Source organism: Dipteris shenzhenensis, chromosome 26 (genome assembly GCF_047967505.1).
Source record: "Dipteris shenzhenensis isolate YYH24624 ecotype China chromosome 26, Dip_SZ_1.0, whole genome shotgun sequence".
NCBI classification, from domain to species: Eukaryota; Viridiplantae; Streptophyta; class Polypodiopsida; order Gleicheniales; family Dipteridaceae; genus Dipteris; species Dipteris shenzhenensis.
Window position 1 is genome coordinate 38,160,225 of NC_141621.1, and position 24,240 is coordinate 38,184,464.

At 45.3% G+C, this 24,240-nt stretch overlaps 1 protein-coding gene across 11 annotated transcripts in view; it reads left to right on the forward strand.

Annotated features, from left to right (window-relative positions):
- The first annotated feature begins 207 nt into the window (after positions 1-207).
- The window catches only part of ALG12 (homolog of asparagine-linked glycosylation 12), a 64,480-nt gene continuing 40,447 nt past the window's right edge, over positions 208-24,240 (forward strand). For all 11 annotated transcript variants that reach the window (XM_087397399.1, XM_087397403.1, XM_087397405.1 and 8 more), the window contains exon 1: positions 208-449. In XM_087397399.1, coding sequence (XP_087253525.1) covers positions 290-449 — 160 coding nt within the window. In that variant the 5' untranslated portion in view covers positions 208-289. The remainder of the gene's footprint in view (positions 450-24,240) is intronic.

Consider the following 24,240-nt stretch of genomic DNA (forward strand, 5'->3'; position numbering starts at 1 on the left):
GAAAAATAAAAACTACGTTTTACTGTCGACATGAACAACATCAAGTGCAAGCAGGACTCGATGATAACGAAATCTCTAGAAAAGGTTGCATGCAATTGAACATCAATCTTCTGCATCATTTCAGACAACTTGACTCATGTGAACCTCAACAAGATAGCAAAAGAGAGAAGTATTCATCAAGAACCCAGCTGGCCAAGCACTCTAGTTCTTTCTCAAGATGTGATCAAACCTCTTAGCTATCCTTAGAAGCACGCCTACAGCTCTGTTAGCTTCCACGCTTCACTTAAAAATGTCCTCCCTTGCTAGAAAACGTCATAACCTGCCCGATCGCTTTTCTCATAACAAGCTACGACAAGTTGTGGATGCTAATAATACTGGAGTGGCCGAGTCGAGTAGAAAGGGAACACCTCGAACGAATTGGTTGTCGGCTGCCTTAGAAGCGAACAAGGGTGAGTTGATTGGGCAATTGGTTGAATAGGATTAGATCTTGATTCTAAGAATTAGTGTGAAACATCGTGTCATTCTGTGCACAATGCTTAAGCTTACAAGAGAGAGAGGGAGAGTAAATGAAATGTTGCATTTATAACAAACCGGACGAAGCGCAAATTATGAAATCAGAAAACACTGAATACTATTTGTTTTCTAACTGACTCAGAGAGAGAGAGAGAGAGAGAGAGGGAGAGGGAGAGATTTTTTATGGTCGACGGAGGTAATACAGGGTTTATGGGACTCGCAGCAGTGCATTTGCCCAGTCAAGGAGGAAACAATGCATCTAAAGTAATAAGACATTCAAAACTTCCATGCAACAAAACCGGCAACAAAATAGATCTCAGAGATAGAGAGCGAGAGGGAGCTAAGCTGAAGTCCTTGGTGCCCTTGCTGTCTCTGTAACACACTGTCACCTGCCGGTCTGCTCTGTTGGTTTCGCTTGTGGACCGTGTGAGACAGGCTGCTTTGAGGTAGCCTGGCGCCATGGAGCAGACAAGCTTGATCCCTCACGAAAGTATTAGCCTACGGTGTGACATCTAGCCATTAGTTTCTAGCTAATCCCCAATCTAGTGTCATTGATCTTGTCCATGCAATCTATGGGTCCCGTTTTTATGTTCGGAACTGGAACGTTCCAAAAAGTGCTCCACTTCCGAGCATTTTCGTTGAGGGCCGTGGATGGTTTTGCATTATTTTCTCTAGTGTGAGGATAAGTAGTTTTTATGAAAGGAGGCTATTCTTATAAACTTTACCTGCTCTTCCTCTAAGGCCCAAGGGGTTTTATCCTATCTCCTCATCTCATATATGAGGTGATGAGAATGTCTTCAGATACGACTATTATTCTCCTTATTGCAGAGCAGTTTCGACAAAGATGTTGCTGTTGTGTCCTCATCCAAAAATCTGATTTTGTTTAGTACACATATATATGAACATATATTGTACTACATGTATATGTACATGCACATGCGCACGTGCACACACACGCACGCACACACATATGCATGTATGTATGTACACGCGCGCACACACACATGTACAAATATACATATTTGTTTGTCATTTTTCTAAAGGTTTCTTTCTAGAACAGTAACCAATCTATAAGAACAATGATGTATTGGAGAAGTAGGCTTTTTGGCTTGCACTAAGTGTCTTCTATGAGTGGCAAGTCCAAGTGAGTGAGTGGTTTGCCTCAAGCCAAGAGGCGAGTGTCTGTGCAGCCCCCAGCTATTTGTATCAGTCGAGGCCTTCTGGTTAATACAAGCTTCCTTACAATCTGGTTGTTCTCTTTAGCATACCTACGGTGTTTACTCATTTCACCCGTCTTCATACAGTTTTTACTTACACAACACAGACCCTGTTAGTTCACGGTGCCCGTTCTGCAACCAAGCACCGAGTACAAATGCTTGCAACAGGTTATCTGCGGAGTGCAAGAGAAGGCATCTTCCAATCAGGCACTGTGCACACACTGGTCACTAAGCACTGGGCACCGGGTAATCCAAGGGGTAAGTAGAACCAAGCGTCAATAAGGTCTTCCACCCTAGGCTAATAGCTGGCCTTCTAGGGTCTCTCCTAACCCTTGGGCTAGCTCCTAGTAGCCCATGGTTAGCCAGGGATGAAACATACTTCCTCCCCTCAAAGTATTTATGTCCTCATAAATGAAGTAGGAAAACCTTACTAGTAATTCTCTCTTCAACTGGATCCTCCAAGCATAGATTCCATGACACAATGAATCTTGACTTTCATTCCAAAGTCCTAGAACTTCTAAAAGTTAAATTGGAATTTCATAAATAACTCCTAACCAATCCTTTACCATGGGAAATCATCCCTAAGAGGATGTTTAGGTTAGACGGACTCATTAATAGGTTTTGGTTTAACTAGGCCTCTAGCTGATCATAACATTGATGCGACCTTATGCCTAGATTCCCATGTGAAATGAATGCTAGGTTTCAATTCTTCTACAACATATTCCTTTCTTCTTGTACATTAGAAGAAACTAGAGAGAGGTCTACGTCGAACATGATCAAAGAGCAAAATATAAACCGTGTTACAGGGATACCATAGAATACTTTCCAAATCTCAAATATTTTACACGCACACACCCTTATATCCTAGTTTTTGAAGACCCATCCAAGGATGTCTCTATCAAATTCCATCTTGCTCTACCTTGAGGGATAGAATCACGCCCCGGTGACAGCAACAATGGTGTATTTCCGCGTCCAAAACCGAACACAACACAAAAGAGATGCAGAGTAGTCCCATCAAACCGTTGTCCTTCGATCTTACCAAAAGTCCTCGTACTATCTGCATGGCACCTCTAGATCTCTGAGCCCGCGTGCTTCTCTAAGCTTATGTAGACTCTCTGTCCAGTGATCCCCCTCACAGCCTGGGTAGTCAGCTTAGGTGGGCAGCAGCTCAAGCTTAGTCTGCAGCACCTTCGTCCCTCCTTCACCTCCTGAATGTAGGCCCAAGTGAGGGTCTAGTGCTGCTCCTATATGCTTTTTAAGGGCTGCTCCAAGTGTTGCCAAGAAGGGACCAATGGCCCCTTTTATAGGGGCTGATCCCCCTCCGACAAAACCAACCAGCCAGCCCCTTAGGGCCAACTGAATTCCCCCCTACCAGCCGACTAAAGGGGGGGCTCTAAAAATGCGCTTCAGGGCTTTCTTTGAAGGCCTTTGCTGGCCTGCCTAGCCACGTGGCATCCAGCCAGTGACTGAGGCTCATCCAGTCTTATTCTCTGCCCCCAAACCAGCCCATAAGGCCTTCCATATCCCCCGATCCTGCTGCGCCTCTTCCTGCTTCTGTTGCGCCTCTGTCTCGCTCCTGGATTCCATGCCACAGGTTCGTAGAGTCCTTTGCAGCAGCCCGTTCCAGTCTGTACAGTTGGTGATGTCATCTGCTTGTCCACGCAGCCCTTGCTTGCTGGTTTCCCTGCGCAGTCCTGTCCTCTCCAAGCATGGACATCTCTGAAAACTTCTCTGCCAGATCTGCCCTCAGGGTGGCTCTCCTCCTCCAGGTACTTGCCCACATGGCAGCCCATGTGCTGCCCAGGGGGAAGCCCCATGTTCCATTCTAGTATCCTATGGTCCACCCCCCAATGCACTCCTCATTTGGGGGCTCACAGGTGGGGAGGTGACCAACCCTAATCGAACACCCCCTCTTATCGACCCACATTGGCCTGATCCCAATCCGTTGATGAAGATGCTCCAATAGCTCCCGTGTCATAGTCCATTGGAACACTTTGGCGTCATCATAGTCTTCTGGTGTTTCACCCAGTGGCTCTTGCTCCACTAGGTCTGGTTTCGCGTCAGCACACCTGTTTGGTGCACATGTCCATCGAAGGTAGCACCAGATGGCACCACCACCGTCAATCACGAACGTGCCTTCAAACTCGAGCACTCCCAGGTACCATCATTCTCCAACTCCCCCCTCATGATGGGTGGACAGCTTGAAGTCCTCCGAGCACCAAGCTCTTAGGGTCTGTTTCAACCCGTCCTCCGTTTGGCTAGGTCTGCAAGCAAACAACATACCCAAGACATTATATCTTAGGCATAAATCTAGATGACTTGGACCGTAAAGCTCCATGTGTGATTCTGTTTATTCTTGTTCTCTTCATCTAAAGAGTTCGCTCCGTCGTCAGATTTGTCCTTGTTGGGCTTGCCTTTGCCAGGCTTACCCTTGAACTTGCCTTTGCTCTTGTCTTGAGCTACTAGGGCTTTATCATCCCTATCCGTTCCATCATATTTCATTTCCCGAGCTTCTTGTTGCAGCAACAATGGAACCAGCTCCTCGAAAGTTACTGGCACCGCTTGCTACACTGCAATCATCATAGTCACAAAACTATATAGCTTTGGGGAGCATTCCGAATCCCAGCAACAGCCTTACCATCTTGGTCGAGCTTGTCCTTTGGCCAACTGCCGCCAGTTGATCCCGCACCTCCTTCATCTTAGTGACGTGTTGCTGCACCGATGCCCCTTTATCCATGCTCATCCATACATCTCCGTCTCGAGGTCCAAGATCCTTGCTTCGTTTTCGCCATGTGAATATGAGGAAGCACCGCATCTGTCGTCCTACCCACAATGATAGCCAAGGCTTCTGCATTCCGGATCTGCCATGCTCTCACTAACTCAGGGTTCATTGGTGTGGTCATTGCTGCCGCAGTTGATGTGGCTAGAGTCGTCACGGTGGGTTGAGGCATCAACTCTCTCCCGTTCCCATTCTCCCACGACTCCCTTAACACCAAGTGGCTTCAAACCTTCATTTTCCAGAATGGGTAGTTTGTCCGATCAAGCTTGCCTAGCTCACCAAAATTGTAGATCTGATATCTGTTGGCCATGACAATGAACTGAAAGGAATAAAGTTTAGAGTGTTGTACACTTGCTTGAACCTAAGCCGCTTGGGTACAAATTTTCAGACGTTGAAGTTAATTCCCCCCAAGCAATGAATCAAAGTCATCCTTGAGCAAGGTCCTTGCCTTCAAGCTCCACTTCCTGTGAACTTCCATTAGGGTTCTAATATCATGTTAGAAAATGGAAATCCCATCATAGGGTATCCTGCAGGGGAAGACTGATAGATGAGCCCATGAATTACTCTTGGAAGAGTTTCACTACGGAATCAAACTTCTTAACTTGTGTGTACTTCACAATAATCATAGATGTGTGTGCAAGCCAGTAAATAAACTATGCATTCAAGACAAATATAGAAGCAACAATGATATATTTCTGTCTGTCCAAAACCGGACACAATACAAAAGAGATACAGAGTCCCACCAAATTGTGGTCCTCCGATCTTACCAAAAGTAGAGCCCAAGTAGGAGGCTCACAGGTGTGGGAGCCTGAAGGCAGGGACCTTCCTGAAGGACGACCCTGATTCAGAAGCTCTTTGGAATTGACTTCCATGACTGGAGGACAGTGCCCTTGGTTCAATCAGGTCCCCCCATTTGGTAAAATAGTCGGTGGCCAAGATGCTATATCTGGCTCTCATTCCTTTAGTTGGTGGGATTATCAGGCCAATGAAGTCTACACCCCATGTTTCAAATGGTTGGTCCATTAAGATACCGGTGAGGGGCATCATGTCTACCTTCTGGGGGATTTTGGCTCGTTGGCAGGGATCACAATGTTTGACAAACTCCCTCAAATCTCCAAAGAGTGTAGGCCACCAGAGGCCTGCTTGTAGCATCTTTCGTGTTGTGATTTCTATGGTGAGCTGAAAGTAGTGGGGCACTTTTTCTAATGGCGAGCTTTGAGATGAGATGTGAATGCCTTTGTCAGAACATGGATCATCTGCCAGAAGGTTAAATTTGATCGGCAGAAGACACCTGGATTGTTGCAGCCATTGCCAATCACAGACAGACTGTGGGAAAGTACATCAAGGTGATGTTGAACAGCCTAGTAAAAGATGGGGTACTCCTGGACAATACTCTCTGGCTGCCATGACTGTTCATCCTTTGGACACCCTTTCCATTTGATGAGGTACTCAATGTATACCCTATTGCGGAGCAATGATACATGGAAAACATCATGGATCTTGGAGGTATTGGGTAGCTCCAATTGATACGCTACCTCTACAACCTTGCAGATGATCTTGTAAGGACCGTAATACCTATGAGCAAGCTTTGTATTGGTATTTCCTTTTAGCGAGGCATAACGGTTCTTATGGAGATGCAAGTGCACATAATCCCCCTCTTTGAAAGATAGATATCTACTATGTTCATCCACATACTTCTTCTGCTTGGCTTGGGCATCCTGCATATTCCTTTTTGCCAACTACAGAAGGGCATCCATCCTTTCCAAATCATTCCGTGCTTGCTGATTTTTCATAGCCATGTCTGCAATTGAAGAGGGCTTTCCAACCTTGCATCCGTACATTGCCTCAAACGGGCTCATGCCAATAGAAAGATGCTTGGTACTGTTGTAGCAAAATTCAGCAAGTGCCAACCATCTATCCCAAGACTTCTGAGTATCATGACAAAAGTGTTTCAAGTATTCCTCCACACATTTGTTCACCCTTTTCAACTGTCCATCAGTCTCAGGATGGTATGCAGTTCTAGGTGTGAGCAAAGTACCCACTGCTGTAAATAACTTCTGCCAAAAGTGACCCATAAATTTTGCATCTCTGTCATTGACAATTTCTTGAGGAAAGCCATGATGCTTAAAGATGTGCTCAATGAATTGCCAAGCAACCTATGATGCTGAATAACGGGTCTTCGTGGGTATGAAGTGTTGGAAAGGTCACCTCCCCATCTGTAAGCCCCCAAATGAGGAGAGCGTGGGGGAGGGAGACCTAGGGCAGGATGTGCCCAAGAGAGAAGAAAGAGAGGGGGCTGCCACATGGGCAGCACCTCACAGGAATGCGACCTACAGATGGCGTCAGCATGGCGAGGGTAGTGGGCAGGTGAAGGGCCTGCAACAGACCCTGATGATGGCACGGTACAGGCAGGTCAGGACAGCAGGACCTATACGGACAGGTACGGCCCCTATACAGCAGCATGGCAGGTGTCTACAGGCAGGGACACGACCTGCAAGCAGAGCTGGCACATGGCGCAGCATAGCAGGAGCAGAGGCGTGCCTTGTGGGCAGGATTGCGACCTGCAGAAGGGCCTGGAAAAGGGCTGGACCTATGGGCCTGGACCCTGCACTGGAAGGGGCCAGCAAAGGGCCCTTATATAGGGCTGGTTGGGCTGAGCCAACCAGGTCGGTTGGGCCAGCCAACCTAGTCTGTCCAGTCGGCCCAGTCAGGGCAGACTGGTCGGTATTTTGTCTATTGATGAGTCTGCACACCTATTGTATGCACATAAGTAAAGAAGTCTGTGATTCCACACCCACACCGCACACTGTGTGAGCTCCTGGGCATTACTATAAGTCTTCCGCTGCGTGTACCCTCTGTTGGGTCTTTTCTAACATGGTATCAGAGCCAAAGTAGGAGGCTCACAGGTGTGGGAGCCTGAAGGCAGGGACCTTGCTGAAGGACGACCCTGATTCAGAAGCTCTAGGGAATCGACTTCCACGACTGGAGGATTGTGCCCTTGCGAGAAGGAGGGTGACTCAGGTTCAGTCAGGTGCATTTAAAGTTTGCAGTCTAGGTTATCTGGAGATGTACTTTTGTTGCAGACCTTGCCACAGGAAGGACGGGTTGAAATAGACCCTCAGAGCATGGTGCGTGGAAGACTCCAGGTTGTTCACTCATTATGAGGGGGACGACTGGAAGATCGTGGAGGCTGGGTTGCTCGAGTTCGAAGGCAGGAATGTGACAGAATGTGTGTACCAGGATGGTGTGCGGAAGCGGAACTGGACCTGGTGGAGCAGGAGCCACTGGATGAAAAGCCAGGAAAAGATTTCGACATCGAAAAGTTCCAGAGGACTACGACTAGGGAGTTACTGGAGCATATTCATCGACGTGTGGGCATTGGGCCTGGATGTGTCGGTGAGAGGGGGTGTTGGAAAGGTCACCTCCCCATCTGTAAGCCCCCAAATGAGGAGAGCGTGGGGGAGGGAGACCTAGGGCAGGATGTGCCCAAGAGAGAAGAAAGAGAGGGGGCTGCCACATGGGCAGCACCTCACAGGAATGCGACCTACAGATGGCGTCAGCATGGCGAGGGTAGTGGGCAGGTGAAGGGCCTGCAACAGACCCTGATGATGGCGCGGTACAGGCAGGTCAGGACAGCAGGACCTATACGGACAGGTACGGCCCCTATACAGCAGCATGGCAGGTGTCTACAGGCAGGGACACGACCTGCAAGCAGAGCTGGCACATGGCGCAGCATAGCAGGAGCAGAGGCGTGCCTTGTGGGCAGGATTGCGACCTGCAGAAGGGCCTGGAAAAGGGCTGGACCTATGGGCCTGGACCCTGCACTGGAAGGGGCCAGCAAAGGGCCCTTATATAGGGCTGGTTGGGCTGAGCCAACCAGGTCGGTTGGGCAAGCCAACCTAGTCTGTCCAGTCGGCCCAGTCAGGGCAGACTGGTCGGTATTTTTGCTAGGCCTTAGGGCCTATAAAAGGAGAGGCTTCAGGCCTCATTTCTCATCCAGCGTAGCAGCACTTCAGGGAGCAGGAAGGAGCAGCAGAGCAGCAGCAGTTGGGCCTATGACCAGGAGGTGAACTGTGCTGAGGTGCTGCAGACTTAGCTCAGGGAGAGGCTGAACCTAGACTGTCTTCTAGGGCAGAAGGTTGCTGAGATCATCATAGACGGAAAGTCTACAGACGCTTGAGGTGGAGCACGCGGACTCGAGTCTAGAGATAGCCATCAGATAGGAGAAGGACTTTGTGGTAAGATTAGAGGACCACACCATTGGTGGGACTCTGGATCTGTCTCTTTTGTATTGTGTCCATAGTTGTGGACGGAAATATATATTTTGGTGGTTTCTCTATCTGGTTGGTTCATTGTCTATTGATGAGTCTGCACACCTATTGTATGCACATAAGTAAAGAGGTCTGTGATTCCACACCCACACCGCACACTGTGTGAGCTCCTGGGCATTACTATAAGTCTTCCGCTGCGTGTACCCTCTGTTGGGTCTTTTCTAACATGAAGTGGGCCTGTTTTGTCATCTTATCCACCACAACATAGATGCTGTCCCATCCCCTCTCAATAGAAGGCAATTTTGTGATGGAATCCATATATTTACCTTTGTAAGACTAGAATAAGTCCAATCATACAAATTTAGATTTTTTGTTATTCTAAAGACAAAAAACCTACATAGAAAATAAAAGAGAAAATGAAAGAGAAGAAAAAAGAGGTAAACAAAAACTTTTATGAAAAACAAAAGGAAGACATACTTAGCAAGCAAAGCAACACTTATGTCGTCATCAGTGCCCAAGCATAAGCAGCTATACTGGGTTTCTAAAGACCCGTGGAGTCTCTTGGGCCAAACCGAGTGCTTACTAAAATAAACAAACGAGAAAGAAAGAACGTGACTAAGCAAAAATAAACAAGCAAGTCAAGAAACAAAATCTTTCCAAAACAAGGAATAAAATCTCTCTCTCTCTCTCTATCTCTCTCTTATTTAAAACATAAAAAGCTAAATGGACCCTTTACACTTATGTATCGCTTCCTACAATGAGGCAAAATTACATTCCTAACTTAAAAAGCACAAGAATACTCAATCAAACTCTCTTTTGAAACTAAAAGAAAAACGGGCTATTCAGCTCCTCGCTTTTTGTTTTCAACTTATGTTCAATCATTCTAAACATACCTAAGGCCGATACACCATAGATAAAAGACTTCATATCTAAGATTGTGCGTACTTTTTTCATTATTTTCCTTGGATTATACCTCTTGTGTAATAGTAAAGTGATCAAATCCATTGCTATGTGTGTCCATTTGCCCTGGAATGGGAAATGGTTGCAAAAGACCTACAGGTGATTTGCTGTTCACTTTATTCTATTGGCAAGGCAAGCATTCAGCCACGTAGTTAACCACATTCTGCCACATGCTTTCCAGATAAAGCTTTGTTTGATTCTCTTATATGTCTTAGTGTCTTAGTGACACCCGTATGTCCAGCAATGGGAGAGGAGTGCATTTCTTGCAAAACCAGTTGTCTATATTGTGAGTCTGGCACTAAATAAATCACGTCCTTGCACCACCACAACCCATTATGCAATTTGTATTCCTGATTACCCTAGCTAGAAGGCTTCCGCAGATCTGAGAGCTGCCTTAGAATTCTGCATATACTCTTCCTGAATGCCATGAATCTACTCCTAGTATATTGTAGATATAGTAGACAAATTGCAAGACCACATCCTGGACGAGGCATCTACAACCACATTTTCCTTACCCTTTTTGTATTCAATGTCAAAATCATAGGATTGAACAGTAGCCAACCACCTCTTTTGCTGATATGACAAATTTGGTTGAGTGAGGAAGAATCTGAGTGTGCTAATCTGTTTTCACCTTAATTTGCTGCCGTACAAATAGTTGTGCTATTTCTTGAAAGCATGCAAGATAGCCAACATCTCCTAATCATAAACATCGTAATAGAGTTTCTTGGCATGAAACTTCCTCCTTTCAAAGGCTATTACCCCGTGTTCCTGCCTCAGAACAGTCCCCCAATCCTTTGCCACTGGCATCTTCCTCCACAATGAAAGGTGTCACCACAATGCAAATATCCTAAGTCAAAGTACAGTTGACCATTTATGTAATCATAATTAAAGAGTTTTCCATTTGTGTTAATTATGGTCAAAGAGTTCTTTTAATGGTAAGAGAATTGACTATAGTCAAAGATACTTGACTCTGGTCAAGTAAACCTGACTTCGGTTGGGGAGACTTGGTTTATTACCAAGAGGGTTAACTGCGGTTAACCAGAGAACCACAGAGCTGACTACAGTAAGAGAGTGTTGACTTAGTCAACGAGACTTGGCATACGCCAAGAGGGATAACTACGGTTAACCAAGATGTGCCAACTTCGGTTGGAGAGACTTGACTATAATCAAGGCGCCTCGACCCTTGGTCAAAGCCTCTTAATTATGATAAAGAGCGTTGACTTCGGTCAACCAGAGAATAAATATATATTTTTATATTTGTTATGTGTGCACATGTGTTCAGTGGGGATGCCCACTGTGACTAGAATTAGTCCACAATGTGTTATTTGCATGCAAAGCGCTAACAATTAATGGGTGCCATGGTAGTGTGTAAGAAATCCTAGATTTACTATATTTAGAAATGTGCTAAGGAACAGAAAAGAGAGTGAGATAGCAGAGAACAAGGAATAATTGTATTGCTTGAATATCTGTAGGGTGGATGTTGTGTCATCCATACAATTGGGCCTCTCTTATATAGAGAGTGAAGAGTCACACATGAAAAGGTGTGTACTCCAAAGGGTATGTGCATGAAGAGGTGTGTACCCCTTGTGAAGGGTGTGACCCTTGATGAGAGGGTACATTACAATAGGAATGTCTCTTCATTAGAATGTCTCTTGTGAAGGGTTATGCCTCAGTAGGAAGTGTCCCGTCGAAAGGGCAAGAGTTGTGCCTCTTAGGAAGTGTCCCGTCGAAAGGGCATACCCTTCCACAAGTGTCCATTCATCAAACCATCCATAAGTCTAGAAATAAAGAAAGGAATACGTCACAGATCGTGACATCCCCTCCCACTCAAAAGAAGACCCTGGTGGAGATAATGAACTGATGTAGAAAATATCACTGTAAATTCTGAAAATACTGCTGTAAAAGGTCAGGGTACTGCTGTAAGTCTTCATCAGATTGCCAAGTAGCGTCGGAGTCGTCCAGATCTCGCCAAAGAACAAGGAATTCCGTGATAAGTCGATGTCGAGTCTCTCGCTGTCGATGGTCCAGAATACGCTCAGGAATAAGGAGAACATAATCGTCTTCGATTTCTGGGACATAATCACCTGCAGGAGGAACTGCTTCATCGTCTGGAATGTACGTCTTTAGCCAAGAAATATGAAATGTTGGATGGATTTTACCCCATGATGGTGGTAATTCCAATTTGTAACTTAAAGGTGAATTTTTCTTGACGATCCGGAAAGGTCCATAGTATCTGGGTCGCAACTTAGGAAACACAGACTTAACCGTCTTATAGCGATGTGGGGCTACAAATAATAGCACCATGTCACCAGTATTAAATTCCAGGTGACGTCTATGTTTGTTGGCAGACCGTTGATACCGCTCTTGCGCTTTTCGCATATGATCCCTGACTTGCAGTAGAATGTCTTGCATTTCTTGAACCAGTTGATCAGCTAGGGCCACTCAATGTTGAAGTACAAAATTTGTTGGTACAATCGGAGTGTGTCCATAAGCTGCTTGGAATGGAGTCATGCTGATGGCACTATGGAAAGAGTTATTATAAGCAAACTCAAGGAGTGGTAGATACTCTTCCCAGGCTGCGAGGCGTGATTGAACATAATGTCGAAGCATTTCTTTCAGAATTTGGTTGACTCTTTCAGTCGGGCCATCTGATTCTGGGTGGTAGGCTGAACTGAATAGTAGAGTTGTTCCCAAAGATTCGAACAGGGAAATCCAAAAGTGTCTGGTAAACTTAGGATCTCTGTCGGATATGATATTCTTGGGCAATCCATGGTGTCGGAAGATGTGTTGTAAGAAGAGTTTGGCTATGTCCGGAGCCTGTGCACTGCTTTTGCAAGCAACAAAGTGTGCCATTTTGGACAAGCGATCAACAATTACCATAATCTGAGTGTTACCTCTGGAGGATCGTGGTAGTGTTGTAATGAAATCCATGGAAGTACTTTCCCACCTTTCAGTTGGAACTGGAAGAGGCTGAAGAAGTCTTGTTGGAAGTCGTCGGCTTGCTTTCATTTGTTGACAAGATAAGCAAGATGTAACCATTTTGATGACATCGCTTTTCATCTGAGGCCAGTAGTATGTTGCACTGAGTAATCGATAAGTCTTATTGATGCCTGGATGGGCAGCATAAGGAACTACATGATGCTCTTTTAACAAAAGACATCGAACATCCTTGTCATGTGGTACACAGACGCGATCTTGATAATACAAAAGGTCGTTCGTATAAGAATAGGAAGAGAAAATCTTTTGTTCGGAAGTCGAAGGTTGATATTTTGAAAGAACCTGGACTGCTGTGCCGAAGTCTTTATCATTGAAATACTTTCCTTTGAATGAATTCGGAACATCCACAGATAACGTAGAGATTACCATGGCTGATGCTAGAGGTAACCTGCCGAGAGCATCTGCAACTACATTGCGTAGTCCTGGAATGTACTCAATGGTCATGTGAAAGTTAGCCAGAAACTCAACCCAGCGTGCTTGTCGAGCGTTCATGACTGGCTGAGTAAAGATATACTTTAAAGAGTGATGGTCTGTTTTGACCACAGAGTCGGCTCCCATGAGATAATGTTTCCAAGAGCGATAAGTATGTACAACAGCAAGAAACTCCTTATCATAAACCGGATATCGGGTTTGGATATCAGAATGTTTATGGCTGTCAAAAGCAATAACTCTGCCTTCTTGCATCAAGACTGCTCCTGTAGCGATGTCGGAAGCGTCGGTCATGACCTCAAATGGAAGGTTTGGGTCAGCAATAGCTATAACTGGTGTGATAGTGAGTGCTTGCTTGAGTTGTTGGAAACTATACTCTGTTTTGGGAAGCCACTGAAAAATTGCTGTGCTTTTCAATAATTCGGACATAGGAGCTGCGATTTCGGAAAACTGATAGACCTTTGTATGGTAGAAGTTTGCCAATCCGAGAAAAGAGCGGACATCATGAACATTCTTAGGAGTAGGCCAGTTTCGGATTACCTCGACCTTCTTGGGATCCACAGAGATACCTTGAGCTGAAATAACATGTCCCAAATATTCAAGTTGGGTCTTGAAGAACTCACTCTTCTCAATGTTGATGTAGAGAGAATTTGCGCGGAGAACTTCAAAAGTGAAGATGTTGTTGTGCTCATGTAGGGATCTGCTGAAAACGAGAATGTCATCGAGGTAAACGATGACGAACTTATCGAGGAAAGGCCTGAAGATGTCGTTCATTAATGTCATGAATGTGGCCGGGGCATTGTTTAACCCAAAAGGCATGACCAAACATTCATAGTGTCCATACTTTGTTTGAAAAGCTGTCTTGTACTCATCGCCTTCTCGTATGCGAATTTGATGATAACCTGAACGAAGATCAATCTTGGAGAATTGTGTTGCGTGTAGAAGTTGATTGAAGAGGTCATCGATGCGAGGCAATGGATACTTGTTTTTGATAGTGAGCTTGTTGAGGGCTCGATAGTCGATGCAGAGGCGCATTGACTTATTCTTTTTTTCCACAAGTAGTACAGGAGATCCGAAAGGGCTGCGACTAGGCCGAATGTGACCTTTGTCGGGTAGTGCGGTGACTTGTCTTTGGATTTCTTCATTTTGAGTGTAAGAAACCCGATAAGGAGGTTTCACGGTGGATTACTGCCTGGAATAAGTTTGATTGGGTGATCCACTGGTCGTCGAGGTGGTAACTGCTTTGGGAATTCCTGTGGAAAAAGATTCAGGTAGGGCTGGAAAAAAGGTTGGTTGAGGATTCTTGCGCAGGCTTGTACGGCAAAGGCAACGGCTGGCTGCAGGGCTGGTGCAGGCTGGCGGATGGTACGGCGCAGGCTGGAAGGCAGAATGGCGAGGGCTTGCGTAGGGCTGTACGGCCAGGCTGCGCAGGACTGTACGGCGAGGTGATGGCTGGCTGTACGGCTGGCGCAGGTGGTATGGAAATCCGTACGTGCAGTTTTTTTGTTGGAGAAGAGGCGACTTTTCGTTGGGGGCTGCCTAATGGGTTAGTTGCCCCAAAAATTAAATGGGGGGTTTAGTTATTCCTAGGTAGCTAGGGTAATCCTAGGGGTAGGGGATGGGTTTATTTTTTTTCCCTTTTTACCCCTCTAGGTACCCTTTTGTAGGTACTTGGGGCCTAAAAGGTGTGCCTATTCGAAGGGGTGTGACCCTTGGAATAGGTGCACCTTATCATGAAGGGGTATGTCCCTATTGTCAAAAGGGGTGTGACCCTGCATGAATAGGTATGTCCTTTTGTCCACGATGGGGTGTGTCCCATGAGTGAGGAGTCGAGACTCGTACCAAAAGGTGTGTCCCATGGTGGAAAAGGTGCGTCCCTTGGTTTTGGGATAGCCCAAGCACCTGAAAAGACACGATTTTTGTCGTGTCCATTCACATCAACTTGTGATGTGTGGGAGATGGAGAGGCCATAGATGACTTTAGGCAGGGTAGGCGTTAAAAAATTTTACGCTCATCCTCTCCATCTCTTCCATGCACAATGTGCACGGATGTCCTTCTAGCAGAAAAGATGTATCAGATTGGCGCTAGAAGGTGGGGGGCATTTCCTACAGGCAGGAGCGAATTTTGCTCTGATACCACTGTAAGAAATCCTAGATTTACTATATTTAGAAATGTGCTAAGGAACAGAAAAGAGAGTGAGATAGCAGAGAACAAGGAATAATTGTATTGCTTGAATATCTGTAGGGTGGATGTTGTGTCATCCATACAATTGGGCCTCTCTTATATAGAGAGTGAAGAGTCACACATGAAAAGGTGTGTACTCCAAAGGGTATGTGCATGAAGAGGTGTGTACCCCTTGTGAAGGGTGTGACCCTTGATGAGAGGGTACATTACAATAGGAATGTCTCTTCATTAGAATGTCTCTTGTGAAGGGTTATGCCTCATTAGGAAGTGTCCCGTCGAAAGGGCATACCCTTCCCCGTCGAAAGGGCATACCCTTCCACAAGTGTCCATTCATCAAACCATCCATAAGTCTAGAAATAAAGAAAGGAATACGTCACAGATCGTGACATGGTGCGCTTTAATTAATTGTTGCAGGTACTAGGAAGGGTTATTTTCCTAAGCGCTACGGGAGCCTAACAAGAGTCTAGAGTTGCCCTTAGTGGCTTGTAATTGGGAAAGTAATGTAGAAATTAAGTGGCTTGTTGCCAAGAAGGGGAGCCTTAGAGCTCATGTAATATTTATTCACGTTTGGATTTTTGTATGAGGAGTTCTATGCTGAACTGTGTATTCAGTTTTCTCTCAAGTAATAAAATACCTTCGGGGGGGTTCAGCCCGACGATTGTCGTGGGCCCTATTGTCTCTGTTGAAAGAGGGAGAGAGAGAGAAATGAGAGTGTTTCTGCTGTCTTTTTAACGAGGGAGGTTTCATTGGTATCAGAGCGAGGCTCAAAAACTTATTGAAGTTTTTGACGATTCAAAGTGTTGGAATAAAGAGGAGCATGCGAGTGTTTATGCACACGGCGGCAAATCTGGCTAAATATATTGCGTAAGCTATACGGGGAACATCTTTGGCATAGCGTGATCAAGTATTTCATTTTCGAGACCAGAAAGTTGGCGTGAGTGAATGGAGTACAGAAAGGCCTGACTAGCTATCGTTTAAGCTGACGCAATCGTGGGTTGTGGATGGTCGTGGTAGTGTACCGGAAGTGCAACTCCTCTTTTAGGTAGGAGCCCAACCAGCGTCGTGTCTTGCTGGGTAATTACGTGACGCGAATGGTGAATTCCCTCTAGCAATGATGTTCCGTGCACCTGCGACGCTGTGTGCGACCATAGCAACTCCATAAATGATGGCGTTGATGTGGCGCTCACCCAGGTAGTAGAGAATGCCGTGACGTGACACATGACAGAGAGAGGGTCTTGACAGGTGGCTGACGTGGTAGTGACACGTGGCAGGTTTGCAGGTGCTACATGGCAGTTACCTTGGTTCAGTTAACTCTGGCTAGTTGACTCAGGTTAAGGGTGTGGTTACTCTTAGCTAGTCTGGTCAGCCTAACCAGATCAGGCTGGTTTAGCTAACTAGATCCCAGTCTTGATCAGTTACTTCAGAATCTAGTTAATCTGGTTAGAGGTCTAGTTACAGACCAACCAGACCAGAACCAGTCAGTCTGGTTAGAGTAACCAGTAGTTACCCATCTGGTTACTGTCCAAAAAAAAGAAAAAAGAAAAAAAAGAGAGACAGTTGCAGAGACTGTTTCTGCTAGCAGTTTTCACATATCTGAGAGAATATTTACTGTCAGAAAAGCAGCAGAAACACAGTAAAATCAGAGATTTGCAGAAAAGAGAAAAGGTATGCCTCTGTGCTCAGGATAGGATGAATCAGATGCATTCTGAGTGCTTTTTGCAGTAGCCAGAAAAGAGGGAATACAGTTGTTGATGCTTTGGCAACTTTGTGGGTATATGCCTTGAGTTGACAGCCCGGTACTGGCATAGATTGTGAATGCAAGACACGTCTTATTGAGGTAATTTTTCTCTTTGAAAAGCAAAGGCAGTGTGCATCAGTTGCAGACATAGTGTGTGTGAGAAACTTGCAGATCTCAGATGAGTTATAAGAGAATGGCTCAATCACCTATCCAGTGGGATTCACAAGATAGGGATGCACATCCAAGACAGAGAAGTGTGCACCAAAATCAGCAAGAATTTGAGCAGACGGTACTGGCATAGATTGTGAATGCAAGACACGTCTTATTGAGGTAATTTTTCTCTTTGAAAAGCAAAGGCAGTGTGCATCAGTTGCAAACACAGTGTGTGTGAGAAACTTGCAGATCTCAGACGAGTTATAAGAGAATGGCTTAATCACCTATCCAGTGGGATTCACAAGATAGGGATGCACATCCAAGACAGAGAAGTGTGCACCAAAATCAGCAAGAATTTGAGCAGATGGTACGCACTCGTATGCAGGAGATGGAAAATCTCAGAAGGTATCCAAGAGCTTAGCATTTATTTCAAGTAGAAAATATACCTAATGCAGCTTATGATGTGCCATTGCCAGAGGCACACTCTCGTGTACAGCCAGAGAAAGAGAGATCTCATAGGGGACGGTCTCATAGCAGGAACAGATCGAGGCATCATCACCGATCTCCCAGTCCTTCACCGTCTACCTCAAGCTCGATTTCTGTATCTTCTTCTTTATTAGATAAACCAGCCAGGAAAAGAAGGAAACACAAGAAGTCTAGGAAGAGTAAGTCTTCGAGAGAGACCAAGGAATTCAAAGAGGGAGGTTTCATCTATTCTGGAGAGATTTATTTGATAATATGGGGACGAATCTGAATTTTTCTTCTTCTTTTGATCCCCAGACAGATGGTCAAAGTGAAGTAGCAAATTCTACAGCATTGGATATGTTGAAATGCTACGTGGGTGACCAAGGTTCAGACTGGGAAAAGTACCTACCATTGGTAGAGTTTGCTTACAATAATACAGTACACAGCTCTACAGGGAAAGCCCCCTTTGAAGTCATTTATGGGAAGGTGATTCTGCCACCTATCCTGAGGACCAAGGATGAAATATTTGCAGCTGATCAGTTTGTGAGAGACCTCCAGACAGCTTATAACCAAGTCCGGACAGCAATTGAAAGGTCTCAAGAGAAGCATAAAAGAGCTGCAGATAAGCATAGGAGACAGTTAGATCTCAAGGAAGGGGATTGGGTACTTTTGAAGTTCGAGAAAGCTAGGCTCCGTAAGTTTAAAGGCAAACAAAAAGTGTATGCAAAGTTATCTCCCAAGTACTATGGCCCTTTCAGGGTTACAGAAAGAATAAATGAGGTCGCATATAGTTTAGCATTGCCAGAGCATTGGAGGATTCACAATGCATTCCATGTGAGTCTTCTAAAGAAATTTTAGGGGCCAGAGCCTATAGAGCCAGTATCAAAGGATCCACCAGAAGTGGATGAGCTGGAGGAGGTCCTTCAGCTAGAGCAGATTGTGTACCATACTGTATGCAAAGGCCTTCAAGGCAAGGAGTTTTACAGGTATCTTGTAAAATTCAAGAATTATACGGCATTAGATGCCAAGTGGATGGATGAAGACATGTTGTCCGATCAACCACAGCTTTTGGATGTTTACAAGGAAGCTTTTCAGTTGAGGTCAACTGAATAGAAGCCGAGGGGATGTCACCACAATGCAAATATCCTAAGTCAAAGTACAGTTGACCAATATGTGATCATAATTAAAGAGTTTTCCATTTGTGTTAATTATGGTCAAAGAGTTCTTTTAATGGTCAGAGAATTGACTACGGTTAAAGATACTTGACTCTGGTAAAAAAAACCTGACTTCGGTCGGGGAGACTTGGTTTATTACCAAGAGGGTTAACTGCAGTTAACCAGAGAACCACAGAGCTGACTACGGTCAGAGAGTGTTGACTTCGGTCAACGAGACTTGGCATACGCCAAGAGGGTTAACTACGGTTAACCAAGATTTGCCAACTTCGGTTGGAGAGACTTGACTATAATTTAGGCTCCTTGACCCTTGGTCAAAGCCTCTTAATTATGATAAAGAGCGTTGACTTCGGTCAACCAAAGAATAAATATATATTTTTATATTTGTTATGTGTGCACATGTGTTCAGTGGGGACGCCCACTGTGACTAGAATTAGTCCACAATGTGTTATTTGCATGCAAAGCGCTAACAATCAATGGGTGCCATGGTGGTGCACTTTAATTAATTGTTGCAGATACTAGGAAGGGTTATTTTCCTAAGCGCTACGGGAGCCTAACAAGAGTCTTCGAAGACTCTAGAGTTGCCCTTAGTGGCATGTAATTAGGAAAGTAATGTAGAAATTAAGTGGCTTGTTGCCAAGAAGGGGAGCCTTAGAGCTCATGTAATATTTATTCACGTTTGGATTTTTGTATGAACAGTTCTACGCTGAACTGTGTATTCAGTTTTCTCTCAAGTAATAAAATACCTTCGGGGGGGTCCAACCCGACGATTGTCCTGGGCCCTAGTGTTTGTGTTGAGAGAGGGAGAGAGAGAGAAATGAGAGTGTTTCTGCTGTCTTTTTGATGAGGGAGGTTTAAAAGGACGTGAAAAATCAGGGCATACCAAGATAGGTGCATGAGTGACAGCTAATGCCATGTCTTTGAAACTGCATTGTGCTTCCTTTGACCACATAAAAGCATCCTTCTTCAAGAGGTCAGCAAGAGGAGCTGCCCTCTTGGCAAATTTGCGAATAAAGCGCCTGTAGAAGACCCAAAAATCTTCTCAATTGGGTGGGGTTTTGTGGTTGTGGCCAATCTTTAATGCATTTCACCTTTGCGGGATCCTTCCGAATGCCATGACTACTCACAATATGCCCCAGGTACTCAACCTCCTATGTCATAAAAGTGCATTTGCTGGCCTTTGCATAACGCTGATGCATCCTCAGAATTTCTAGCACCTACTTCACATGCTTAATGTGCTCCTACCGATCCTTGCTGTACATGAGGATATAATCAAAGAAAACCAGCACGCATCTGAAAAGAAGTGGCTGCAATATCTTGTTCATCAACGCGTGGAAGGTGGCTAGTGCATTAGTCAATCCAAAAGGCATTGCTTTGAATTCATACAAGCCCTGTTCTATGTGGAAGGCTGTCTTGTGCTCATCTCCTTCTTTCACCCTGATTTGATGGTAGCCAGTTTGATGGTAGCCAGACCTCAAATCTATCTTCGTGAAAAACTAAGCACCCTTGAGTTCATCCAACAAGTCGTCAATCCTCGGGATTGGAAACCTGTTCTTAATAGTGGCCCTGTTGAGATCCGTGTAATCAATCCACATGCGTTACGATCCATCTTTATTCTTCACCAGAAGCACTATGTAGGCAAAGGGAGAAGTGCTATGAGAGATGAAGTTCTTCTCAAGCAATTCCCAAACCTGTACTGCCACTTCCTCCCGCTCAACTTTAAAAAGACGGTATGGTGCTTTGTTTATGGGCTTACTGCTAGGCTTCAGAACAATGGCATGATCCACATTCCTCTTGGGAGGCAATTGGGATGGCATATCAGCAAATACATCTATATGCAGGCCACGCGATATCGCCATGCCTTGAAGCATCTCTCAAAACTTACCTAGTGTAGAGTAGGCTTCTATGTTCACCTTCCTAAGGTAACGACTAAAGTACTAGTGGCCTCTTATGCATCGTACCCCTATGGGTTGGTCACCTCCCCACCTGTGAGCCCCACCAGCACCCTTGCGTAGCAGCCAGTACATTTTGAGGGCAAAATTCTATGGGATGGAATGGCTGTAATGAATGGGAAAAATTGGCGACTTTAGTGGCCCTTTATCTGGGAAATGTGGAGGGACTATATAAGTCTCCATCCACCACTCCTTGTACACTTTTGATGTGACATCTAATCCTATTTACTCTCCCTCCTTCCTCCTCCTTGCAGCCTACATTCTCTCTCTTTCCCAATCTCTCTTCAGGATGGTTGATGCAGCCAGAGCATGACTCACACGTGGCCAAGGGGCTCTTGCTCGACTAGAGTGACAGTGTTTTCAGGCACACTTTCTGGACCCTCATACGAAGGGATGGCTTTTTGATACACTCGTGAGACCGATAGCCATGTATGCAACACCCTTTTGGGGAGGTGACCTCTCGGCGACAAACTAGAAGAGGTTTCCTTAGGATGTTTGAGGACGGAGTGATCATCAGACCCTCATACCTAGAAGATAGATGCATCTCACATTTGCTGAGGATTGCCATCAGGCAGATGAGAGTGTCATCCCATTAGTCGGGGATAGGGGCAGGTAGAGCTGCCGGGTATCAAGAGAGCAGTGGATATGCAGGCTTTGCACACTAGCGAAGGTGGATACAGAGGAGCATTCTCTATGCATATGTCCAGCATACTATGAGTTTCGAGGATGGTACCACTGCTTATACTAGGAGGGACTCGGATTTGGACCACTCGCTCGCTCGATTTATTTCGTGGATCAAGTCTTTGTTGGTCTCTATCTGATAGAGTTGCGACAACACTAAGAGACTCTTTTGAGACAGATCAGGCAGCTTGCGATCCTACCCAAGCCAGAGAAAAATGTAGCCCAAAGACATGTTACGGATTTCTATGCCTTTGAGTCACCAGGACATAGCAGAGTTGAGGAGGAGGTCATATTGGCAGAGGTGGCCCCGGAAGACCTTGCATGCTCAACTGAATGGTCATCAAAGTGTGTACAATGAGGGTAGCATGGACTAGTGAGAGGGGACGACCTGGAGCAATAGATTAGAGAGTAGCTAGCCAACGCACAATAGAGGTCTAGCCTATCACAAACTTTCCCTGAGGCAAGCGCTAGAGTCGAGGAGTCACTCTTGACATGGCACGTCGAATACAGAGGTCTTGAACACCATGCCTCCCCCCCTGCCATTACGCGAGTCTACACGACAAAGTGAATACATGCTTTTTGGATAGCTTGGGGAACGGGTTTGGTTTGCAAGTGTGATATAACAGTGCACAAAAATGGTAGAAGATCCCCTTCTTCGAGGGAAGGAAAGGGAAGAGGTACAGGTTTCGGCATCTGTGGAGTTCAGTAAAAACAGGTACTTCCATGGTGATGGTTCTCAAAACATGGAGGATTTTATTGATCATGTGATGATCGAATACAAGAGGGATAATGTTCATGGTGATTACTACAAGAGAATGTATTTGGGTCAAGGATTTGACAAATATGCACAAACGTGGTATGATGCACTTCCCTTTGAAGTTCAATCAAGTTGGAAACTTCTTTCGAAGGTTTTGGTGGAGAGGTTCAAGTTGAATGAGCCTGAAATGAGAACATGGGAAGAGCTGATGGGTAGATCAGTATGACACTGCTTCATTTCTTGAAGGTGGACATTTTATTGATGAAGGCCTTGCTAATGGTGCCAAAGATATGCTTGAGAATGTTGCAGTAGAAGCATGAGTTATTGTGGTTGAGGCCTTCTTGTTCCTTGACGATGTGTTGCCTTTGGGTCTTCTTGATGAATATGATAGTTGCCATGAGGAGGATGGTATGGAGTCCTTCACTTGCACAATCCCTGTGAATATGCAAGAAATAGAGGACAGTTCTGGGAGCGATTGTTCAGATGCATGCTTTGAATTTGTAGGCTCCTTCGATGCTTTAAATGGCTTGTTGGATGAAGAGGATAGTGACAGCATTGGTGAGTCCTTGGGTTGGCAATTTGCTGCGGAAAAGAGGCTGGGAGAGCCTATAGACGGCACGCAGGTGAGGATGCCCTTTGAGATGGACAGCCATAATGCGGTGTCAGAGGATTCCTCTGTGGTCATAAGTCCTGATTCAGGTCAGGTAAATTCAGTAGGAGTTGATTGTATGCATTCAAACAGTGTTGTGTGCGATGGGGATAAGGTAGAACATCTGCACGATGATTGTTATGAAGTGATCGATGCTGATCTTGAAGCCCTTTTGTGTGAAGCTTTAGAGGACATGCTCACTTTGAGTCCTCATAGTGAAAATGTTGTACAGGGTTCTTGAGAGTGCTCTCAACGGAAGCAAGAACGGAAGAGGGAGAGAGAGAAATAGAGAGCCACACAAGTTTTGGTGGGTGCAGAACCACCCTAATCTTCTTTTTCATTCATTTATATATGTGTTTGAGTATTGTACATAACCGAGGTAAAGGCACAGTGACCTTTAACCCCCACAACCTCCCACTTAAAGGACAATGTGCCTTTAAGGGAGAACAACCTTATCATCTGTATGAACCTTGACAAGCTCTATGCGCTTGTCCTCAAGTACCTCCCTGATGAAATGGTACCTGACCTCAATGTGTTTGGTCTTTGCATGAAAGACCGGATTCCGTGCTAGCTAAATAGCACTCATGGAATCACTATGCAATGTCGGTACACCTGTATGAATCCCCAAATCTCCCACTAGCCGATCAAGCCCCATATAGCCTCCTTGCAACCCTCTGTGGCTGCAACATGCTCAGCCTCTGTGGTAGACAAAGCAACGCACTTCTGTGCGCGAGACATCCACGACACTGCACCACCTGCAAAGGTGAACACATAACCAGAAGTGGATATCCTACTATCCACATGCCTTGCATAGTCTGAATCTGTGTACCCAAGTACACGCATGTCTCCTTTACCAAAGCAGATGCACATCTCCTTGGTACCCTTCATGTACCTCATGATGCACTTAACTGCCTCTCAATGCCTCTTTCCTGGGTTAGCCATATACCGGCTAACAACTCCCACTGCAAATGCAATGTCTGGTCTAGTAGCTATCATAGCATACATAAGACTCCTAACTGCTGATGCATAAGGAACCCTGGCCATCATGGCCCTTTCCTCATCTAATTTGGGACTATCTATATGACTCAGTTTCACATATGGAGGCAATGGAGTACTCACTGCCTTCCCCCCCTCCATATTGAAACACTTTTGTAACATACTCTTTTTGTGAAAGCCAAAGGAGTTTCTTACTCCGATCACGCGTGATGCGCATACTAAGAATATGACCTGCAAGTCCCAAATCCTTCATATCAAAGGCCTCATGCAACTTGGCCTTTAATGCATCTAGCTCATAAGTATTCTTGCTAGCCAATAGCATATCAT